Source organism: Manis pentadactyla, chromosome 2 (assembly GCF_030020395.1).
Source record: "Manis pentadactyla isolate mManPen7 chromosome 2, mManPen7.hap1, whole genome shotgun sequence".
Taxonomy (NCBI): domain Eukaryota; kingdom Metazoa; phylum Chordata; class Mammalia; order Pholidota; family Manidae; genus Manis; species Manis pentadactyla.
This window is the reverse complement of record NC_080020.1, coordinates 32298744-32320006: the sequence shown is the minus strand read 5'-3', so window position 1 is coordinate 32320006 and position 21263 is coordinate 32298744. Positions and strand designations below refer to the sequence as shown.

Genomic DNA, 21263 nt, shown 5'->3' with positions numbered 1-21263 from the left:
CTCTGGTGAAGTGGGTGAATCAAAGGGTTAATTAACTGAGTAACTCCAAAGTGATTACTCTGAAAAGGTGAGAATATACATGAGGAAAGGGAAGATCCTAGTCCAAGTTGGAGGGCTACACCGCCAGCCAGAGCGGCCTGTGAGGGGGAAACATCACCTGCTGGTGGTGCTATGTAGACTTCTTTATTGGCTTTCTGCCTCCCGCTTACCTCCCTTTCCCATTTATCTTCTCTGCAATCCCTTTCATCCCCAATAGGAGGCAGTGTTGAATGGGAATAAAGAAACCATGCCCTGGAGTCAGATGTAGGATAGACTCTGTCTCTATACTTTCCTTGGGGCAGTTCCATTATTGGTAAAATGGGAACAATAACACTACCTCACAGGGTTGGTGTGAACTCAGGGTGAATAAAGTGAGATTCTGCAGGTAAGGCCGATAGTACAGCACATAGTCACTTTGCTTATTTAAGTGCTCAGTCATCAGTAGGCAACTGTGTACATCTTGAAAGTACCCCACTCAGTGCCTAACTCAGTTTCCATCCAGATGGTTTGAGAAAGAACAGAACTCTGTTCCTCAAATAGAATGTGGGGAGACTCGAAGTCTTAACCTTAAAGTTGCAAATTTCTAGGGCCAAAAAAAGCTTCAATTTTTCTGCAAGGCCACACTGTCTGACACAATGCTGCCCTCTGTTGACGAGGGTGAAAAGTGCAGTGAGAGGACTGATTCCGGGAAGCCAGAAAAAAGGATGATGGAGTCCTCAGGGTCGGTGATCTGAAGCCATCATTTCCTCCTAGGACGCCTACAGAAGCGAGCTGTGTAGAAGGGGAGGCATGGAGATCTGCCTGGCTTGGTGCTCAAGGTGAACATCGGAATGATAACCACCCGAAGCCTTTCTCTGTACCAGCTGGTTCTCATCATCAGTTGCCCGCTTTCTGCCCAGATACTGAACGCTCAGTGCTCCAACTGTGGGATCAGAACCATTCACCCCAGTCCATCATGCTCCCTTCAAAGAGAGAGGTGGCAGGGTACCGTGAGAGTAACACGTCATAAAGGTGCTTCTCAGAACACCCGGCCTCTAATGTGAACGCAGCTGCTCCACCATCCTCTGGGGCAGGAGGCAGGGGCCCACAGCATCACCACAGCACAGTGGAGTCTTTCTGATCGGAATGAACTCACCAGCCCTCCCCCTGTTCCTCTCGCCCCATATCCTGGGTTCTGTGTTGTTGGGTCAAATAAAAAGCTCCTTGACCACAAACTTTAGATTCATGTTTAAAATAAAAATAAAAATAACACTGCAGGGTCCTCCCCTGTCTCTCCATTTCTCTAAGAAGAAGTGCAAGAAATGTTGCCTGAAAGCTGTCAGATTGCGGTCTGTGCAGCACCCAAGACAGAGGCTGGAGGAAGGGTAGAGACATCACTGCTGCTCTGGCCTGGCTCCCAGCTCAGTGCCAGAGCCTGCTGCCTGTGCCCCAGGGCCAGCTTCTGCCATGGTGCTGCCTCCACAGCACTCAGAGACTAGTTCCACAGGCCATTGCCTTTGGAGAGTCCTGGGCTGATAGCAGCTTTTAATGCTCTGTAGAGGGAGGATTTCCTTTCCCCATTCAGGCTCTGCAGCCTGAGGCCTGGCACTGAGTCTCTGCTAAAGTCCTGATTCTGCAATTTCAGCCAGTTGATTCAAAAGTCTGGAGAAAGGTGGCCGGTCTTCTGGTTTCTAGAGAAGGAAGAAAAGAACTCTGAGTTCCTTGTACTTGTGTGTCATAGCTAAACCCCAAACAAACCAGAGTTAATAGCAATACCCTCTGCTGTTCATTAAAGATGCTTCCATACTTATTGTATCTTAAACATTATGTCTAAGTTGTTGACAGCAGGTATTCTGGAATCACATGGTCTACTTTTGAACCTCAGCTTTTCCATCATTACCTGTGTGACCTCGAGCTTATTACTTAAGCTCTTTGAACCTCAGTTTTATCATCTGTGAAATGGGGACAATAATAGTATCTAATAAGACTGCTGTAAGAATTAAATAAAATCATATATAAAAATTCATCATAAAATAAGTGCTAAATAACACCTGAAATAAAATATTTAGGTACAAATCTCACAAAATATGTACAGGATCAATATTAGGAAAAACATAAAATTCTAAAGAAAGAAATCAAAGATCTAAGTAAATGGAGAAATATTCCATGTTCATGGATAGGAAGACTTTATATTGCTAAGAAGTCATTTCTTCTCAACTTGATCCATAGATTCAACACAATCACAATCAGAATCCCAGCATGTTATTTTGTAGATATTGACAAATTGACTAAAGTTTATATGAAAAGGCCAAAGACTTAGGGTAGCCAAAATAATACTGAAGAAGAACAAAGTTGGAGGACTGACACTACCTGACTTTAAGACTTAACTAAAGCTACAGTAGTCAAGACAGTGTGGTATTGGTGAAAGAATAGACAAATAGATCAATGGAACAGAGTTGACAGCTCAGAAATAGACCCACATGAACACAGTCAACTGATCTTTGACAAAAGAGCAAAGGCAATTTAATGGAGAAAGGGAAATATTTTTAACAAATGGTGCTGGACATCATTGGACATCCACACGCAATACAATGACTTTAGAAACAGACTTTACATCCTTCACAAAAATTAACTGAGAATGGATCATAGACCTAAATGTAAAGTGCAAAACTTATAAAACTTCTAGAAGATAACATAGAAGAAAAGCTGGGTAAATTGAGTTTAGAATGACCTTTTAGACAAAACAACAAAAGCACAATTTATGAAAGAAAAAATTGATGTTGAACTTTGTTAAAATTACAAACCTCTATTCTATAAAAGACAGTGTTAAGAGAATGAAAAAAAGCCATAGGCTGGGAGAAAATATTTTCAAAACACATATTTGATAAAAAGCTTATATTCAAAATATATAAATACCTCTTCAAGCTTAAAAGCAAGAAAAGAACCCAATTTAAAAATGGGCAGATCTAAATAGACACCTTATCAAAGAAAGCACACAAATGGCAAATAAGCGTATTAAAGGATGCTTAACATCATATGTCATTAGGGAATTACAGATTAAAACAAGAAGATACTACTATATACTCATTAGAATGGCTAAAATCCAAAGCACTAATAACACCAAATATTGGAGGAGCAACATGAACTCTCATTGCTGGTGAGTGTGCAAAACTGTACAACAACCACTTAGGAAAACCGCTTGGCAGTTTCTTACAAAGCTAAACAGTGCAATCTTATGATCCAGCAATCAAACGCCTAGATATTTACCCAACTGAGCTGAAAATTTATGTCCATACAAAAACCTGCACACAAATAATAATAGAAGTTTTATTCATAATTGCCCCAAACTGGAAGCAATCAAGGTATCCTTCAGTAGGTGAATGGATGAAAAACTGTGGCACACCCAGACAATGGATTATTCAGTAATAAAAACAAATGTGCTATGAAGCCATGAAAAGACATGGGGAATTTTAAATGCTTACTGCTAAGTGAAAGAAGCCAATCTGAGAAGGCTACATACTACATGATCCCAAAATATGACATTCTGGAAAAGGCAAAACTTGGACAATTAAAAGACTGATAGTTGCCAGGGGTTTGAGGAGAAGGGAAGAAGGGATAAATAGGTGAAGCACAGTGGATTTTAGGGTAGTGAAGTTATTTCCTATGTTATTTTAATGGTAGATTCATGAAATTATACATTTGTCAAAACTTATACAACTGTACAACACAAAGAATGAACCTATAGGCTTTAGTTAATAATAATGTATGGATTTATTATAACAAATGTATCATACTAACACAATTTGTCATTAATAGGAGGAGGGTATATGGGAACTCTGTGTACTACTATTTGTTCAATTTTTCTATAAATCTAAAACTTGTAAACAATAATGTCTATTAATTTAAAAAACAATGAAAGAAGTTAAAAAAAAGTGCTACATAATGTCAGCTCTCCTAATTATTATAGTATATAATCCTGTGAACTGAATTTGTTTGGTGGCCCTTCTTTATGTCTTTATTGTTTGTTTGTGCCTGATTACAAGAGCTCTGTGAACATACGGATCAAGCATGATTTAATTCTCTTACCAGTAAGAAAAAGGAGATTCAGATAATTGTCCAAGATTAATGACTAAGAAATGGTAAAGCTGAGACAAAGCCCACGTATCCTATACTTCCTCAGTCCCAGCTTGTTACCCTTCAACAAAGCTCATCTAAGACTCATCATGCTGATACTGCTTAAGGCACAGCCTGCAACCCAGGCATGAGACGTGCAGAGTGATTGGCTTCCCGCTCAGAATTGTTGAACAAATGAAATGAACTTGAGTCACTTTACTATTTTCGCAGCACAAGTGGATTCCTATTCACCAACTTACAGAACTAATTTCCTGTATACCTAATGGTTTTATGATGTTACGGATGTACCTTTCCCTCAGAAAATTGACATCTTGACAAAGGCCTTCCCCCTTCTTCCTCTCTCACAGTATTTTGATGGTTTGTGACCTTATATTGCAAGTCAGATAATATTTAAGCCAGCTCTTTTAGGGCTGGGGGGCCTCTTTAGTTAATAGATGCTCAAAGTCACTTTCTTGTTAATCTTTTACTCAACTCTGCTGCCCATCCTCCTAAGAGAGTCCCTTTCTGTAGGGAAGAGGGCAGACCCTGACATTGTAGATTATAATGCAGGGGGAAACCATTTCCTTCACCGACCTCTTTCCAGCAATAATTCATGATCTGGTAGATATGTGAGGAGGCCAGCCGTGGCTTGTATAAACGAAATCCAGTAGTGATGTCTTCCACCACCTCCGAGTTGCTTCGGTTTTCATATGGGATTTTGCCTTCGCTGAAGACTTCCCACATCAGCACACCTACAAGAAGTGGTGAGTGCAGCACAGCTAGTGATAAAGTTCACAAATAGTAAACAAACAAACCTACATCTCGGAATCACAGACTCCTTGACATTAAGATAGAAGTTCCTACCTTCAGGAAGTCCAACAGCAAGCCATCTGAGGCTCATTAGGTCTGTACTATTTCTAAAGAGCAGAGATTTCCCAATCTTCCTAGTGGTAAAGAATTTTCAAGCTCAGCCCTTTGTTATATTTAACTCAAATGCTACTACTAACAGTTGCAGAGGGCATAAAACTCAAATGTCTACACATATTGTAAGTGGATGAGGTGTACCTCATAAGGGGACTGCAGACAACTTGAGGGCAAAAGTTCTGTCTTAAGGAAACAGATGCGATTTAGCTCCACCCAGCTAGGGTTCGTGGGAATGAGGGCTCAGGATTGCCGCATTTTCTGATTTTTAAAAAGAAGTCATAAATTGAGAGTTTCAAAATATAAACTCAATTTGATTTTTAAAAATACCGAGTAGACCAAGCAAAATGCATCATCAGGTTGTCCATTTTTAACCTTTGATTTAATCCCTTTTGCTTTTCTGCCCTCAGTAGAAATGTCACACACAGCTTTGATTTTGTGTTAATATTTTCACAAGATGTCAGAGTGGGAACAGAGCTTGCAGATCACCTAACCCAGTGTTTTCAAAGCATATTCCATAGGCCCTTAGGGCAGAGTTTTCCAAAGGATGACCCCAAAATGCCTGAATAAAAATCACTCCAGAAGTTTGTTCGAATGAAAGATCTTTGGCCTCAGTCCAGACCACTGGATCAGAATTTCTAAGGGGTCTTCAGAGGTGCCTTGGGAGTTTTAGAAATCTAGAACCTGACTGTAATTAAGACTGTTTAGCACCCCAGCATGCTAGGATTTCTAGTGAGATTTCTTTGGAAAACGAGTCTGCTGCTCAAAGCTGGTTTGAAAACAATTGCTTTCATGCAAACGTTGCGATATATTGAAGAGAAATTGAGTGAGGCCCAAAGAAGTTACTGGACTTGCTTTAAATAGCACAGCTAATTAGGGCAAAACCCTTAAACTGCATGCCAATCCGGTGACCTTGAGGCTGGCATCAAGCTCTCAGTCCATCCAGGTTTCTGTTTCTCAAGCTTGATACTCTGGCTTTCTCACCCTTTCTACTCACTGCCACCAGTCAACCTCCTCTTTGAACACTTCAGATGACACAGCCTAGGCAAGGGTGGACTTTAGTTCAACCCTGTAATTATAAGATGCAGCATAAAAGTCCCAGGCTGACAACCTCTGGCAGAATAAACCCCATTCAGAGTCAGCAGGTGAATGTGTCAAAGTGGCATGACTGCGAACATCTCTTTCTGGGACATCCAGCTCGGTGCCAGGGACCAGCTGCTCTCCAGCTATATCCCTCCTAGTTTGATGACCTGGGGAAGGGAGAATCTTTTGAGATTGCTCTAGTGCCATTTTATTTCTCCCAAGTTTCTTCTGTAACTTAAATTTGACCAACAAAGTCACAGCTAAGCCTAGGCTGTCAAACAGGGAAGCTGTTTTAAGGAACAGTTCAAAAGGACTCAAAATTAAAAAACCATTTGTTTGTTGGAAATGGATATTCTAAAATGCTGAAGCCTTTAAAACTAGTTCTTCTCCTAAGAGATTTAATTAGTCAGCTTCCCCTTGGCTCTACTATTGGTCAACACACTTGGCAAACTTTCCCTTCATATAAAATGGCAAGATCGAACTTCACCCGTTCCAGTCCAAGATATAACCCTTCTTGTTATCCAATGAAAGAGATTGTCTGGTATATTTTTGTGCATGCTTTAGTACACACAGACGGTGGCTTAGGGTGACATGACAAATCCAGCAAGGATATTTAGTACTTTCTTTCACATCACCATTCATTTTGCCTCTCATTAATGCTCACTTGTGATTATCAGAAATTTGAATTACATTATTATGGACTTCCAATTTCAGAGCCTATTAGTTTTCCTCTAAGACAGTACCACCCTTTTCTTTGGACACATCAAGCTTTTTCACTTGTGGGTTCCTCTGTCAGGGACACTGTACCCTGGATCTTCATACGGGGAAGCCTCCCTCTCATCATTCCAGACCTCTGCTCAACAGTCACCTGCCCAGAGATGCCTTCCCAGATCAAGCTATTTAAAACAGACCCTTCCAGTCACTCTCTATCCCCTTACTATTTTGTTTGATTATAGCACTTACTTACTACTGCCTGACTCTATCTTATATACGTAACTATTAGCTTGTTTATGTAATTGTTATGTCTCCCCCTAAAATTTAACTCCAAGAGAAGAGGCATCTTTTCTATCCTAAGCAGCACTGCATTGTGAGCACCTATATTAGCCCCTGGCATGTAGTGGATGCTCAATGAATCGGTGTCAAATGAATGAGTAAAACAGGTATTGAGGATTAAATGTGGGAATATAATGTTGGACAAAATAAGGTCCCACCCCTAAAGGAATGCATATTCTAATCACCTGACTCTTCTAGCTTTTAATCTCACAGAAGGTATCACCAGAATCCTGTTTCCTCTCTCATTTTTACCCCCATTTTATAGATCACCAAGAACAAATACAATAACGAGGCCTTCTTACTTTTCAGAGCTGTTACTACTCCCAAACTATCAGTGGGACTCCCTCAGCATCCTGAGTTCCAGGCAAGTAGTTGCTTAAATTTGACAAATAAAACAGCTGGCTGGCAGTTCTAGATCACATGGGGGTGGACCAGAATGATACTCACCAAATGACCACACATCTGACTTGCTGCTGTAGCGACTGAAGGAGAAGACTTCTGGGGAGGCCCACTTCACGGGGAATTTGGTGCCTGTGGAACTGGTGTATTGATCATCAAGGACAAACCTGGGATGAGAGCGGACGGAATATGTTCGAATGCTCTCAGGGCCTGTGCCCCATTCCTGAGACACTGGGGGCCCCACATCCCTGCATTACCTTGTCATCCCAAAGTCAGACACCTTGATGACTTGGTTCTCTCCCACTAAGCAGTTTCGGGCAGCCTGGAGAGAAACAGGCAAACAGGGAATGGAAAACAGTTGGTGGATAATCAGCAATTACAGAGTCTCCTGTAATCATAGCGCTTTGCTTTTCTAGGCACTGTTGTAGGAGGGTATTGAGGAGCTCTACAAGTGTTGATTAAGCTTCAAGAGCGCCTGATGGACGTTTGTCAAAAAGTTGGCTGTGCGAGATCCTTTATCAGGATGAGTAAGTCTGGTCTTTTATTTTCATTCTTAGAATCCTAATTAGAAATCCATGGTGTTGTCTAGCCAACAATATCCTCTAATGCAACCTGATGCAGTAGGAAATGCTAACATTAGGAATGGCATGAGAAACTGCCACCCATTTGCCTAAAATAAGAATGTTTCGAGTTTGCTAATCTTCCTAAAACTGTTCCGCAATAAGGGAAGAACCTAGTCCTCAATAAGAATCACAGAATGTTGCACTGGAAGAGTCCTTAGCCGTAAAAGACTCTAGTGAGTCCCCAATTTCAATCATAGGGGGACACGTTTAAATGAACATTCCTGAGCAAGATTCTGAGGGTGATTCTGGTAGATCTTTGGATAACACTGAGCAAAACTGCACATGTCCATTTCTTTCATTTTATCAGGAAGAAACTAAGGCACAGAGCAGTTAAGGAGAGGCTGTTAGCTTCACGTTGGAAGAATGTAGGCTTAGACGCAGAGGGTGAAAGAGGTGGGGCTGGAAACAAAGCAGGTCTGAGTGCTCATGAAACACAGCCCCCCAAGACAGCCCAAAGTGGGTGGAGGAAGGAAGAAGTTGGGAGGGGAAGGGAGATGCCCTGGGACTTTTTGTTGATTAATGCATTCCCAATACTGGTAGCTCTGCATTTCAGTGTGACATACCCCTTCACCTTAGACCTATAGGTGTTCACCTGGCACCCTCTTACCAGATCTCTGTGGATAACACATGCCTCTTCCAGGTAAGCCATTCCCTCACACACATCCAGGCACATGCCCAGCAGGGTCTCTGCAGCAAAGAGCCCCCGCTGATTGCGCAGGTGATCTGACAGACAGCCGTGCTCCATGAACTCAAACACCAGGCAGATGGGGGCCTGCTCCAGGCATACCCCATAGAGCTGGACCAGTTTGGGGTGAGAGAGTTTCCTGGAGGAAAAAGGCAAGGGGAAAGATGGTCTAAACTCCATCTCCCAAAAATGCATTCCCTCACCAAAACAAAAACATGTCATTAAGACCTGAAGGATGGCAGGGAGTCAGCCGTCGTGAGTGAGGACTGACAGAGGCCAGTGTGGCTAACCTATCATAGGCCAGAGGAGAGATGGATAGGAGATGAGAATGGGGATCAGACAGGGCCAGACCATGACAGGCTTGTAGACCATGATGAGGAGTTTGATTTTATTCTCCCTGTCACAGGAAGCCATCACTGGATTTCAGCAGGGAAGTGGCATGGCATGACATCAGAATGGCATTTACAGAACACAGCACAGAATATCCTCCCCAATGCATCCTTGCATACTTGCATGAGGCCACTCACATCATGACTTCAGCTTCCTCTATGAAGTCCTCTTCTGACATAGCCCCTTCCTGAATGGTTTTGATGGCCACCTTGTCCTTGTTCAGCCAGTAGCCAAGATGTACCAACCCAAACTGCCCGCTGCCAATCTCCTGCACGAAAGTGAGCTCTGAGGGATCGATCACCCATTTCCCTGGAAGAGAGAGAGAGGGCTCTCAGGGTTGGCAAGCAGAAGACGTGATGTATAGTGCTGCCAGGAGACTGTGTAGCCCTATGTAGAATGTTAGCCTACTGCTAACATAACCAAAAGATGGCAAATAGTATAAGCCCTGGACTTAGAACTATCATAGAGAGATGGATATTATCTTTTTTTTCCAGATGATAACATGGGATATGCATTTAAAACTATGAAAAATGTATGTGGAAAGATTACATGGAAAGAGAAAGGGGGATGACATTATCAGGATATCAAAGAAAGTAAATGAAAGGGCTCTGGTAAGGTCCCAACCATTATCTATACCTGTTTGAAAATTTTTTTATTATCATTTTTCACATAGAGCAAATTTCATTTGAGCTGATCATTCATTCATTTATTCATCAAGAGCATCCACTATGTACACAGCCCTCTGCTGGACCTGAGCAGGGGTGGGGGCAGGGGATAAGGATGGGGATTCCCAGAGGGCTGGTACAGTAGTCCAAGCAGGCATGGTATCTGAACATGTGGTAGGTGCTCAATAAATGTTCAGTAAATGAAAAGAAGGAATCTGAGTTTCGGTTTTCACACTGACAAAATGAGTGGGTTCATAAAACAATCTCTGAGATCCCATCCAGCACAGATATATTAGGAGTCTATAGCTATCAAAAATGACCTTATCTTTGTAAAGCAGCTAAAGAGGCATTATTTTTTCCTGAAGTTTGGTCAAATACCATAAACAGCTCAATTTCTACCTCTTGGAAGCAGAGACGCAACAGAAAACATTACCAAGAACCTACTGTGTGCCAGATATGGTGCTGGTTAGGGATGCAGAGCCCATGGCAGAGTTTCTCAAAGTAGTACCTTCTATCCCCCATCAAAATCACCAAGGGCACCTGTCTAAAATGCAGATGTCAGGACTCCTCTGTCTGGGGTTGTACTTTGGTAATTGTCAGATAGGCACTGGGAGTCAGCATTTTAAACACGGATCCCCAGTGACTATGATGCACACTGGACTTTGAGAACCACCAATCTAGGAGATACAAAATGAGAATTACACCAGCCTTCTCCTCAACCAGCACAATTTGGAGCAGGGGATGCATACTCCAATGCCTTCAGGTTCCAGGCAGATGAGTGAAGCAGTTCCATAGGACAGGAAGGAACATAGGGCCTATAGATGCATGCCCTGCCTAAAGGTCCTGGGAAAAAAATGTAACACGTCTATGCAGACAAACACTTCACAATGCTCCCATCTCTGGCTCTTGCAATGGATCCATACCCAATGAGCTAGATGATACAGAAGTTTTGGAAGACAGGTGGGAACATGGTGCTAAGGCACTGTTTTCTAATACTTTTTTTCTATACCATATAGGGGAGTGCTCTGTACAAAGCAGATGCCCAATGAACACTTCACTGCTGAACTCTTGCCTAAAGCCAATAGATGTTGATTTGGTCTAGATAAATGTGCTCGTATATATACATCTCTCTTACACACATTGTAAATGTTCATCTCTCTTACACACATTGTAAATGCACACGATCTCCAGATATGCAGTGACCTACTTTAATAGTCATGTTAAATCGGGGAATAGTTAGGTTCATGGGAAGTCCCTTTAGAATTTTCCCAGACCTTTAGGGGTGCGAGTTAGTACAAGTACATAACAGCCCTGAATGTACTGCTCACCGTATCTCAGTCCTGCTGTGACCGGGGCTTTCTGCCTCCAGGAACAAACTGGATACCGGAGTCTTGTGACCAGTCCTGAGTCGATTAAAGAGTGAAAGGTGGTAGTTAAGAGTTTTACTGAGGCAAGTTAAATCACTAGGAAAAATTTAATCCAATGCAAAAACTACTTTATTGTGAAAAACAAATCTCAAAAGCCCAATCACTATCACACCCTCCTGGAGGAAAGCCATAAAAACAGGTGGGCAGGTGGTGAGATACCATGATCCCAAGAGCAGAATTTGCCAATATGTGATATAATCAAATGTTTGGCATCCTTCTCCATTTGTATATTTAGTATTATTTATGGATTATTTACAGCCAGCTGTCTGAGGTGAAGCAACCCTGCTGGCATTTGTCACCTTTCTCCAAGTTCCACAGTGAGAGTCCCCCTCAGGCCTGGCCTGTAGAACTCACCTCCTCCATTGTGTTGGTGATAATTGATGAGGAGAGGGATAGAATCAAACACGTACTTTTCAGCCACATAATACCGCTTCGGGTTGTCATTTGTTTCCTTGATGTGATAGTGCTTTATACAAGGGTTGGTCTCACTTCAACAAATAAAACAAAGCGATTATTGAGAAGCAATGTTTAGACACAAAAATGTCTGCTAGTACCAGATTTCCATCAGCTGTGGTTTTTAACCTCTCACAAGGATGGCAGCTAGAGTTCAACCTGTGTGCCTTGTTAACAGGTTGGCCCCGGGCACTGTATTAAAAAGGACTCTGAGGCTGCCTCTGGACCCTGTCAGAATCAGTGCTGTGATGGACTGGTGATGTTTCTTCCACAAGCACACAACGGGGTATGGTCTCAAATGTGTGCCTTCCCTGCCATGTGGATTTAAGTAATTGTCAGCATGTGTTAAGGAAGCATCTCGGGCCCCTTCGTACTAACTGGACTTTGCTTACCAGGGAGTTAACACAACAGCCCCGAATGCTGTCCTTAGCAGGGCCTGCTGGCAAGGCTGGCTTTTGCTGGCATCTGTGAATTGGGATTTCAGAAGGCCTCTCATCATTTTCTAACTGATAAGGATGGCTCCCTGGCCTAAACTGTTTGTACCAACAGTGTGGTTTATGCTCAACCCCTGTTTTTCTTCTAGGAGTCTGGAATTTTGCTCTGTTCTAGGGAGAGGGGACCTATGTGACAACCTACGTGACTCACAAAATCCCTGGGCTCTGGGACCCTCACGAGCTTCTCTGGGAAGACATCACTTCACCCCTTTGTGTCACCCCATTGTTGTAATTGTTTCTGGAGGAATCAAGCACCTACTGTGTGACTCCCGTGAGGAGGGCCTCTTGGAAGCTTGCACTGGGTTTCCCCTGGATTTTGCTCCACGTGCCTTTCCCTTTGCTGCTCTGGCTTTGTATTCTTTCACTGTAATAAATCTCAGCCTCGAGTATAACTATATGCTGAGCTCTGTGAGTCTTGCGGGTGAATCATCCAGACTGGGGTGGTCTTGCAGACCCCAGCACAGACTTTTTCACTCCTTCTCCACCATCCTTTATAGAAAGGTAGGTCGCTGTCCTCACTGTCCCCCGGCATGGCTGAGCAAGGTGCTTTCCGTCCCATCATGGACAGGGCCCTTGCTCTTCCCCACATGCCTAAACCCTGCTCGCGCTCCAAGCCTGGCTCATGTCCTTTGTCCTCCAAGAAGTATTCTCAGAGGACACCTTGATGATTAATTTTTTTTATCTTCTTTTAATTCTTATTAGACTTCGGTCATTGTCAAATTACTTTGTTTTTACTAATTTTCTAATTAGCAGAGAATTGGAGACCTAGAGAAGCCCTAAGACATCATTTCACAGAGAAGGGAAGTGAGGTCCCTGAGAGGGGCAGACGAGCAGCGGGAGCCCTGCCGCCAGCAGGCTGGAGCATGAAGGCGGCTTGGCCACGTGAGCTGCGTTGCCTCTGGGAGGCGGCACCAGCTCCTTCAGCCTTGGCTTCTTTTATGGGAGAGAGCATAGAAGCTGCTTCAGGACCTCCTAGGATCAGGGACGGCCTGTAAAGTTCTGGCACATAGTGAGGACTCCATAAATGGCAGGTAGCTGTATTAGAGCCAGAACTAGAATTAATAACTTCTCACTTCCAGCTGAAAGTATCTTTTCTGTTTTTCTATAGGTTAAATTATAAACTCACCAGATACAGGGCCAGGTGTTTTATTTCCATAGAGCTCTGTACTCAGGGATGCTAACTGGGAGGGGAACCTGGCATCCGGCTCTGTCACTTTCCAGCTAAGTGACTTCATCTCCCTGGCCTTGGTTTTCTCAGAGGGAACAAGGAAAAGACATCATTTCTAGTGACCCCCCTACCTCTTACACTGCCTGACATTGCTGAAGGTGGCCTGTCACTGCCCCCTTGGTTGAGCTGAATTAACACCGTACCTTACGATAGCCTTGGTGAAAACAGAGACTGTGTATGTTCCTGGAGTCCTAGAATCTCGTACCATGAAGGCTCCTTCTTTTCCCTGGAATGGTTAGAAAGAACAGAAAGTTAGTGATCACCACACACCAAGCTCATGCATCCAGTCCCACATTCTTGCCTGTGAAAGGAAGAGACACTGTTGGCCAGTTTGCCATAGAGACAACTGTGGATAAAGTGAAGGTTCCTATGGCCAGGATTCTCACCTGGCCCTGGTCATCTAGCTCATTACACACGTGTGGGCAATACATTACTATTGACTCTGTATAAAGAGCTCCGCCCAGTGCTCTGGGCCACATGGTGGCATGGCTGTGCTGCTGCATGGCTGCAGGAGAGCAGAGACTGGAGTGGTGGCAGTGCCCAGGACAGAGACTGAGACGGCTGCAGGGCAGAGAGGCTCAGAGGCAGAGACCGGCTTGCTGCATGCAGACTTGCTCCGAGTGGAGGGGATTCTAGTGATTGACCTGCCACCATGGGAATAAAGTTGAGTATAAACCCTTTCACCCCAAGAACATTCCATTGTCACCTTTCAGTCTCATTGAATATGGAGTGAACTTGACTGGGGCTGAAACCCATAGGCAAGATGCTAACTTTCAGCAGTAATGTGTACCATGTTCATTTGTTCATTTAACAGATATTTTTGAGCTCCTAGCTTGGGTCAGAGAACATTCTAAGTGATGATATAAGAAGTGAATGACAGAGGAGGGGCGGAAGATGGCGGCGTGAGTAGAGCAGCGGAAATCTCCTCCCAAAACAACATATATCTATGAAAATATAACAAAGACAACCCTTCCTAGAATAAAGACCAGAGGACACAGGACAATATCCAGACCACATCCGCACCTGAGAGAACCCAGTGCCTCGCGAAGGGGGAGAGGAGGGCCACAAACCAACAAGAAAGGAAGTCCTTCCAGCCGTCACTTGTCCCAGTTCTGCAGACTATTCCTATCACCATGAAAAGGCAAAGCTACAGGCAGACAAAGATCACAGAGACAACACCAGAGAAGGAGACAGACCTAACCAGTCTTCCTGACAAAGAATTCAAAATAAGAATCATAAACATGCTGACAGAGATGCAGAGAAATACGCAAGAGAAATGGGATGAAGTCCGGAGGGAGATCACAGATGCCAGAAAGGAGATCGCAGAAATGAAACAAACTCTGGAAGGGTTTATAAGCAGAATGGATAGGATGCAAGAGGCCATTGATGGAATTGAAACCAGAGAACAGGAACGCATAGAAGCTGACATAGAGAGAGACAAAAGGATCTCCAGGAATGAAACAATGTTAAGAGAACTGTGTGACCAATCCAAAAGGAACAACATCTGTATTATAGGGGTCCCAGAAGAAGAAGAGAGAAGAAAAGAGATGGAAAGTATCTTAGAAGAAATAATTGCTGAAAACTTCCCCAAACTGGGGGAGGAAATAATCGAACAGACCACGGAAATACACAGAACCCCAACAGAAAGGATCCAAGAAGGACAACACCAAGACACATAATAATTAAAATGGCAAAGATCAAGGACAAAGAAAGAGTGTTAAAGGCAGCTAGAGAGAAAAAGGTCACCTATAAAGGGAAACCCATCAGGCTAACATCAGATTTCTCAACAGAAACCCTACAGGCCAGAAGAGAATGGCATGATATATTTAATACAATGAAACAGAAGGGCCTTGAACCAAGGATACTGTATCCAGCACGACTATCATTCAAATATGACGGTGGGATTAAACAATTCCCAGACAAACAAAAGCTGAGGGAATTTGCTTCCCACAAACCACCTCTACAGAACATCTTACAGGGACTGCTCTAGATGGGAGCACTCCTAGAAAGAGCACAGCACAAAACACCCAACATATGAAGAATCGAGGAGGAGGAACAAGAAGGGAGAGAAGAAAAGAATCTCCAGACAGTGTATATAACAGCTCAATAAGCGAGCTAAGTTAGGCAGTAAGATACTAAAGAGGCTAACCTTGAACCTTTGGTAACCACGAATATAAAGCCTGCAATGGCAATAAGTACATATCTTTCAATAGTCACCCTAAATGTTAATGGGTTGAATGCACCAATCAAAAGACACAGAGTAACAGAATGGATAAAAAAGCAAGACCCATCTATATGCTGCTTACAAGAAACTCACCTCAAACCCAAAGACATGTACAGACTAAAAGTCAAGGGATGGAAAAACATATTTCAAGCAAACAACAGTGAGAAGAAAGCAGGGGTTGCAGTACTACTATCAGACAAAATAGACTTCAAAACAAAGAAAGTAACAAGAGATAAAGAAGGACACTACATAATGATAAAGGGCTCAGTCAAACAAGAGGATATAACCATTCTAAATATATATGCACTCAACACAGGAGCACCAGCATATGTGAAACAAATACTAACAGAACTAAAGGGGGATATAGACTGCAATGCATTCATTCTAGGAGACTTCAACACACCACTCACCCCAAAGGATAGATCCACTGGGCAGAAAATAAGTAAGGACACGGAAGCACTGAACAACACAGTAGAGCACATGGACCTAATAGACATCTATAGAACTCTACATCCAAAAGCAACAGGATATACATTCTTCTCAAGTGCACATGGAACATTCTCCAGAATAGACCACATACTAGGCCACAAAAAGAGCCTCAGAAAATTCCAAAAGATTGAAATCCTACCAACCAACTTTTCAGACCACAAAGGCATAAAACTAGAAATAAACTGTACAAAGAAAGCAAAGAGGCTCACAAACACATGGAGGCTTAACAACACGCTCCTAAATAATCAATGGATCAATGACCAAATCAAAATGGAGATCCAGCAATATATGGAAACAAATGACAACAACAACACTAAGACCCAACTTCTGTGGGACAGAGCAAAAGCAGTCTTAAGAGGAAAATATATAGCAATCCAAGCCTATTTAAAAAAGGAAGAGCAATCCTAAATGAATGGTCTAATGTCACAATTATTGAAATTGGAAAAAGAAGAACAGATGAGGCCTAAGGTCAGCAGAAGGAGGGACATAATAAAGATCAGAGAAGAAATAAATAAAATTGAGAAGAATAAAACAATAGCAAAAATCAATGAAACCAAGAGCTGGCTCTTCGAGAAAATAAACAAAATAGATAAGCCTCTAGCCAGACTTATTAAGAAGAAAAGAGAGTCAACACAAATCAACAGTATCAGAAACGAGAAAGGAAAAATCACGACGGACCCCACAGAAATACAAAGAATTATTAGAGAATACTATGAAAACCTATATGCTAACAAGCTGGGAAACCTAGGAGAAATGGACAACTTCCTAGAAAAATACAACCTTCCAAGATTGACCCAGGAAGAAACAGAAAATCTAAACAGACCAATTACCAGCAACGAAATTGAAGCGGTAATCAAAAAACTACCAAAGAACAAAACCCCCGGGCCAGATGGATTTACCTCGGAATTTTATCAGACATACAGGGAAGACATAATACCCATTCTCCTTAAAGTTTTCCAAAAAATAGAGGAGGAGGGGATACTCCCAAACTCATTCTATGAAGCTAACATCACCCTAATACCAAAACCAGGCAAAGACCCCACCAAAAAAGAAAACTACAGACCAATATCCCTGATGAACGTAGATGCAAAAATACTCAACAAAATATTAGCAAACCGAGTTCAAAAATACATCAAAAGGATCATACACCATGACCAAGTGGGATTCATCCCAGGGATGCAAGGATGGTACAACATTCGAAAGTCCATCATCATCATCCACCACATCAACAAAAAGAAAGACAAAAACCACATGATCATCTCCATAGATGCTGAAAAAGCATTTGACAAAGTTCAACATCCATTCATGTTAAAAACTTTCAGCAAAATGGTAATAGAGGGCAAGTACCTCAACATAATAAAGGCCATGTATGATAAACCGACAGCCAACATTATATTGAACAGCGAGAAGCTGAAAGCATTTCCTCTGAGATCGGGAACTAGACAGGGATGCCCACTCTCCCCACTGTTATTTAACATAGTGCTGGAGGTCCTAGCCATGGCAATCAGACAAAACAAAGAAATACAAGGAATCCAGATTGCTAAAGAAGAAGTTAAACTGTCACTATTTGCAGATGACATGATACTGTACATAAAAAACCCTAAAGACTCCACCCCAAAACTACTAGAACTGATATCGGAATACAGCAAAGTTGCAGGATACAAAATCAACACACAGAAATCTGTGGCTTTCCTATATACTAACAATGAACCAACAGAGAGAGAAATCAGGAAAACAACTCCATTCACAATTGCATCAAAAAAAATAAAATACCTAGGAATAAACCTAACCAAAGAAGTGAAAGACTTATACTCTGAAAACTACAAGTCACTCTTAAGAGAAATTAAAGGGGACACTAACAGATGGAAACTCATCCCATGCTCGTGGCTAGGAAGAATTAATATCGTCAAAATGGCCATCCTGCCCAAAGCAATATACAGATTTGATGCAATCCCTATGAAACTACCAGCAACATTCTTCAATGAACTGGAACAAATAATTCAAAAATTCATATGGAAACACCAAAGACCCCGAATAGCCAAAGCAATCCTGAGAAAGAAGAATAAAGTAGGGGGCATCTCACTCCCCAACTTCAAGCTCAACTATAAAGCCATAGTAATCAAGACAATTTGGTACTGGCACAAGAGCAGAGCCACAGACCAATGGAACAGACTAGAGAATCCAGACATTAACCCAGACATATATGGTCAATTAATATTTGATAAAGGAGCCATGGACATACAATGGCGAAATGACAGTCTCTTCAACAGGTGGTGCTGGCAAAACTGGACAGCTACATGTAGGAGAATGAAACTGGACCATTGTCTAACCCCATATACAAAAGTAAACTCAAAATGGATCAAAGACCTGAATGTAAGCCATGGAACCATTAAACTCTTGGAAGAAAACATAGGCAAAAACCTCTTAGACATAAACATGAGTGACCTCTTCTTGAACATATCTCCCCGGGCAAGGAAAACAACAGCAAAAATGAGTAAGTGGGACTATATTAAGCTGAAAAGCTTCTGTACAGCAAAAGACACCATCAATAGAACAAAAAGGATCCCTACAGTATGGGAGAATATATTTGAAAATGACACATCCGATAAAGGCTTGACGTCCAGAATATATAAAGAGCTCACACACCTCAACAAACAAAAAATAAATAACCCAATTAAAAAATGGGCAGAGGAACTGAACAGACAGTTCTCCAAAAAAGAAATACAGATGGCCAACAGACACATGAAAAGATGCTCCACATCGCTAATTATCAGAGAAATGCAAATTAAAACTACAATGAGGTATCACCTCACACCAGTAAGGATGGCTGCCATCCAAAAGACAAACAACAACAAATGTTGGCGAGGCTGTGGAGAAAGGGGAACCCTCCTACACTGCTGGTGGGAATGTAAGTTAGTTCAACCATTGTGGAAAGCAGTATGGAGGTACATCATAATGCTCAAAACAGACTTACCATTTGACCCAGGAATTGCACTCCTAGGAATTTACCCTAAGAATGCAGCAATCAAGTATGAGAAAGATCAGTGCACCTCTATGTTTATGGCAGCACTATTTACAATAGCCAAGAATTGGAAGCAACCTAAATGTCCTTCGATAGATGAATGGATAAAGAAGAGGTGGTACATATACACAATGGAATACTACTCAGCCATAAGAAAAGGGCAAATCCAATCATTTGCAGCAACATGGATGGAGCTGGAGGGTATTATGCTCAGTGAAACAAGCCAAGCGGAGAAAGAGAAATACCAAATGATTTCACTTATCTGTGGAATATAAGAACAAAGGAAAAACTGAAGGAACAAAACAGCGCCAGAATCACAGAACTCAAGAATGGACTAACAGGTACCAAAGGGAAAGGGACTGTGGAGGATGGGTGGGTAGGGAGGGATAAGGGGGAGGCAGAAGTAGGGGGGTATTAAGATTAACATGCATGGGGGGGTAGGAGAAAAGGGAGGGCTGTACAACACAGAGAAGGCAAGTAGTGATTCTACAACATTTTGCTATGCTGATAGACAGTGACTGTAAAGGGGTTTATAGGGGAGACCTGGTATAGGGGAGAGCCTAGTAAACATAATATTCGTCATGTAAGTGTAGATTAGTGATACCAAAAACAAAACAAAACAAAACAAAACAAAAAGGGCAGTTCCTGTGTGGTAACCTCCAATGAGTTCTACACAAGGGTATAAAGGGCATATAAAAGTGTAGGCAAAGGGTCTGTTTGCGTTTATACAGAAGATCAAAGCCTAATTTGGCTACCCCGAAAATGAACTAAGATACGATATGAAAGAGAACTTCCAACATCAGCACTCTCTGGAAGACTCATGCCAGAAGATGATCATCAAAAAACCCCAACAACGATCCACGCACTGCTACAGCTGTAGATGCACTCATCCCACCAATTCCTGGACTTGCCATGGGAATGAAGGAGATATCTAAGCTGGCCTGTGCATACAGTAAAACAACAAATTTGACTGGATCTATACTGTTGGAACTCAACCAAGAATTAGGAGAAGTGCAAATTGTAGCGCTCCAAAATCTTACAACTACAGGCTATTTACTGTTAAAAGAACATAAGGGATGTGAACATTCCCCAGGAATGGGTTGTTTTAATTTGTCTGATTTCTCTCAGACTGTTCAAGTTCAGTTGGACAATATCCACCATATCATAGATTAGTTTTCACAAATGCCTAAGGTGCCTAACTGGTTTTCTTGGTTTCACTGGAGATGGCTGGTAATTACAGGTATGCTTTGGTTATGTAACTATACTCCTATTATGTTAATGTGTGTGTGCAATTTAAGTAGTAGCTTAAAACCTATACATGCTGAAGTTACTCTACAGGAAGATATGTCAAAGAAATAATCAATCTTCCCATGTTTTCTGCCGCCTGCTACTTCTATAGCTTTTCTTCTTCCTTCCTAATTACAACCCTTAAATAGAATTCGTGCCTCATATCAAATTTACCAAGTATCATAATTCTTCCAAGTGGTAAAGATACCTCAAGACAAATGCTGGGCATAGAAGCTACAGGGCATAAATATGCAAAGAAATAAAAAGCTAACCATTTCAAACAATAAGGCTTCTCTCTCACTTACCAACTTTACATTTCCCTGCATGGCCCCGGAAGATGACTGGTTAGCCAGAGACGGGTAAGATTCCTCAAGGGAGGAACAACCTAAGACAGGCACAGTCGCAGGGGGGCCATCAGGTGAGAAATTGGGGATCAACAGAGGTGAGGCTTAGAACCTCACCCCCCCGTTCTGAGAGAAATCTTCTGCATACGTGGATGTTTTACTGCCCTTGTCTAGCTTGGATTAACACATAGTCTACAGGCACACACCTGATCATCTACATTTGCTCTCTTACAACACTAAACTATGTTTTCTACCTTTATCTTGTATCTACCTACCACTTCAGCATTTTATTAAAAATAATAATAATAAAGAGAGAAATGTGGTATCCACATATAAATCAAGTAT

General features: G+C 42.1%; 1 protein-coding gene across 1 annotated transcript in view; it reads right to left on the bottom strand.

Moving 5' to 3' along the window:
* Positions 1-205: 205 nt before the first annotated feature.
* Positions 206-21263, bottom strand: part of ITK (IL2 inducible T cell kinase) — a 73906-nt gene continuing 52848 nt past the window's right edge. Inside the window, exons 9-17 of the mRNA XM_036913086.2 lie at positions 13696-13778; positions 11732-11865; positions 11279-11353; positions 9423-9594; positions 8818-9034; positions 7845-7909; positions 7636-7754; positions 4726-4883; positions 206-1709 (exon numbers count right to left, since the gene is read on the bottom strand). Coding sequence (XP_036768981.1) covers positions 1638-1709; positions 4726-4883; positions 7636-7754; positions 7845-7909; positions 8818-9034; positions 9423-9594; positions 11279-11353; positions 11732-11865; positions 13696-13778 — 1095 coding nt within the window. The 3' untranslated portion in view covers positions 206-1637. The remainder of the gene's footprint in view (positions 1710-4725; positions 4884-7635; positions 7755-7844; positions 7910-8817; positions 9035-9422; positions 9595-11278; positions 11354-11731; positions 11866-13695; positions 13779-21263) is intronic.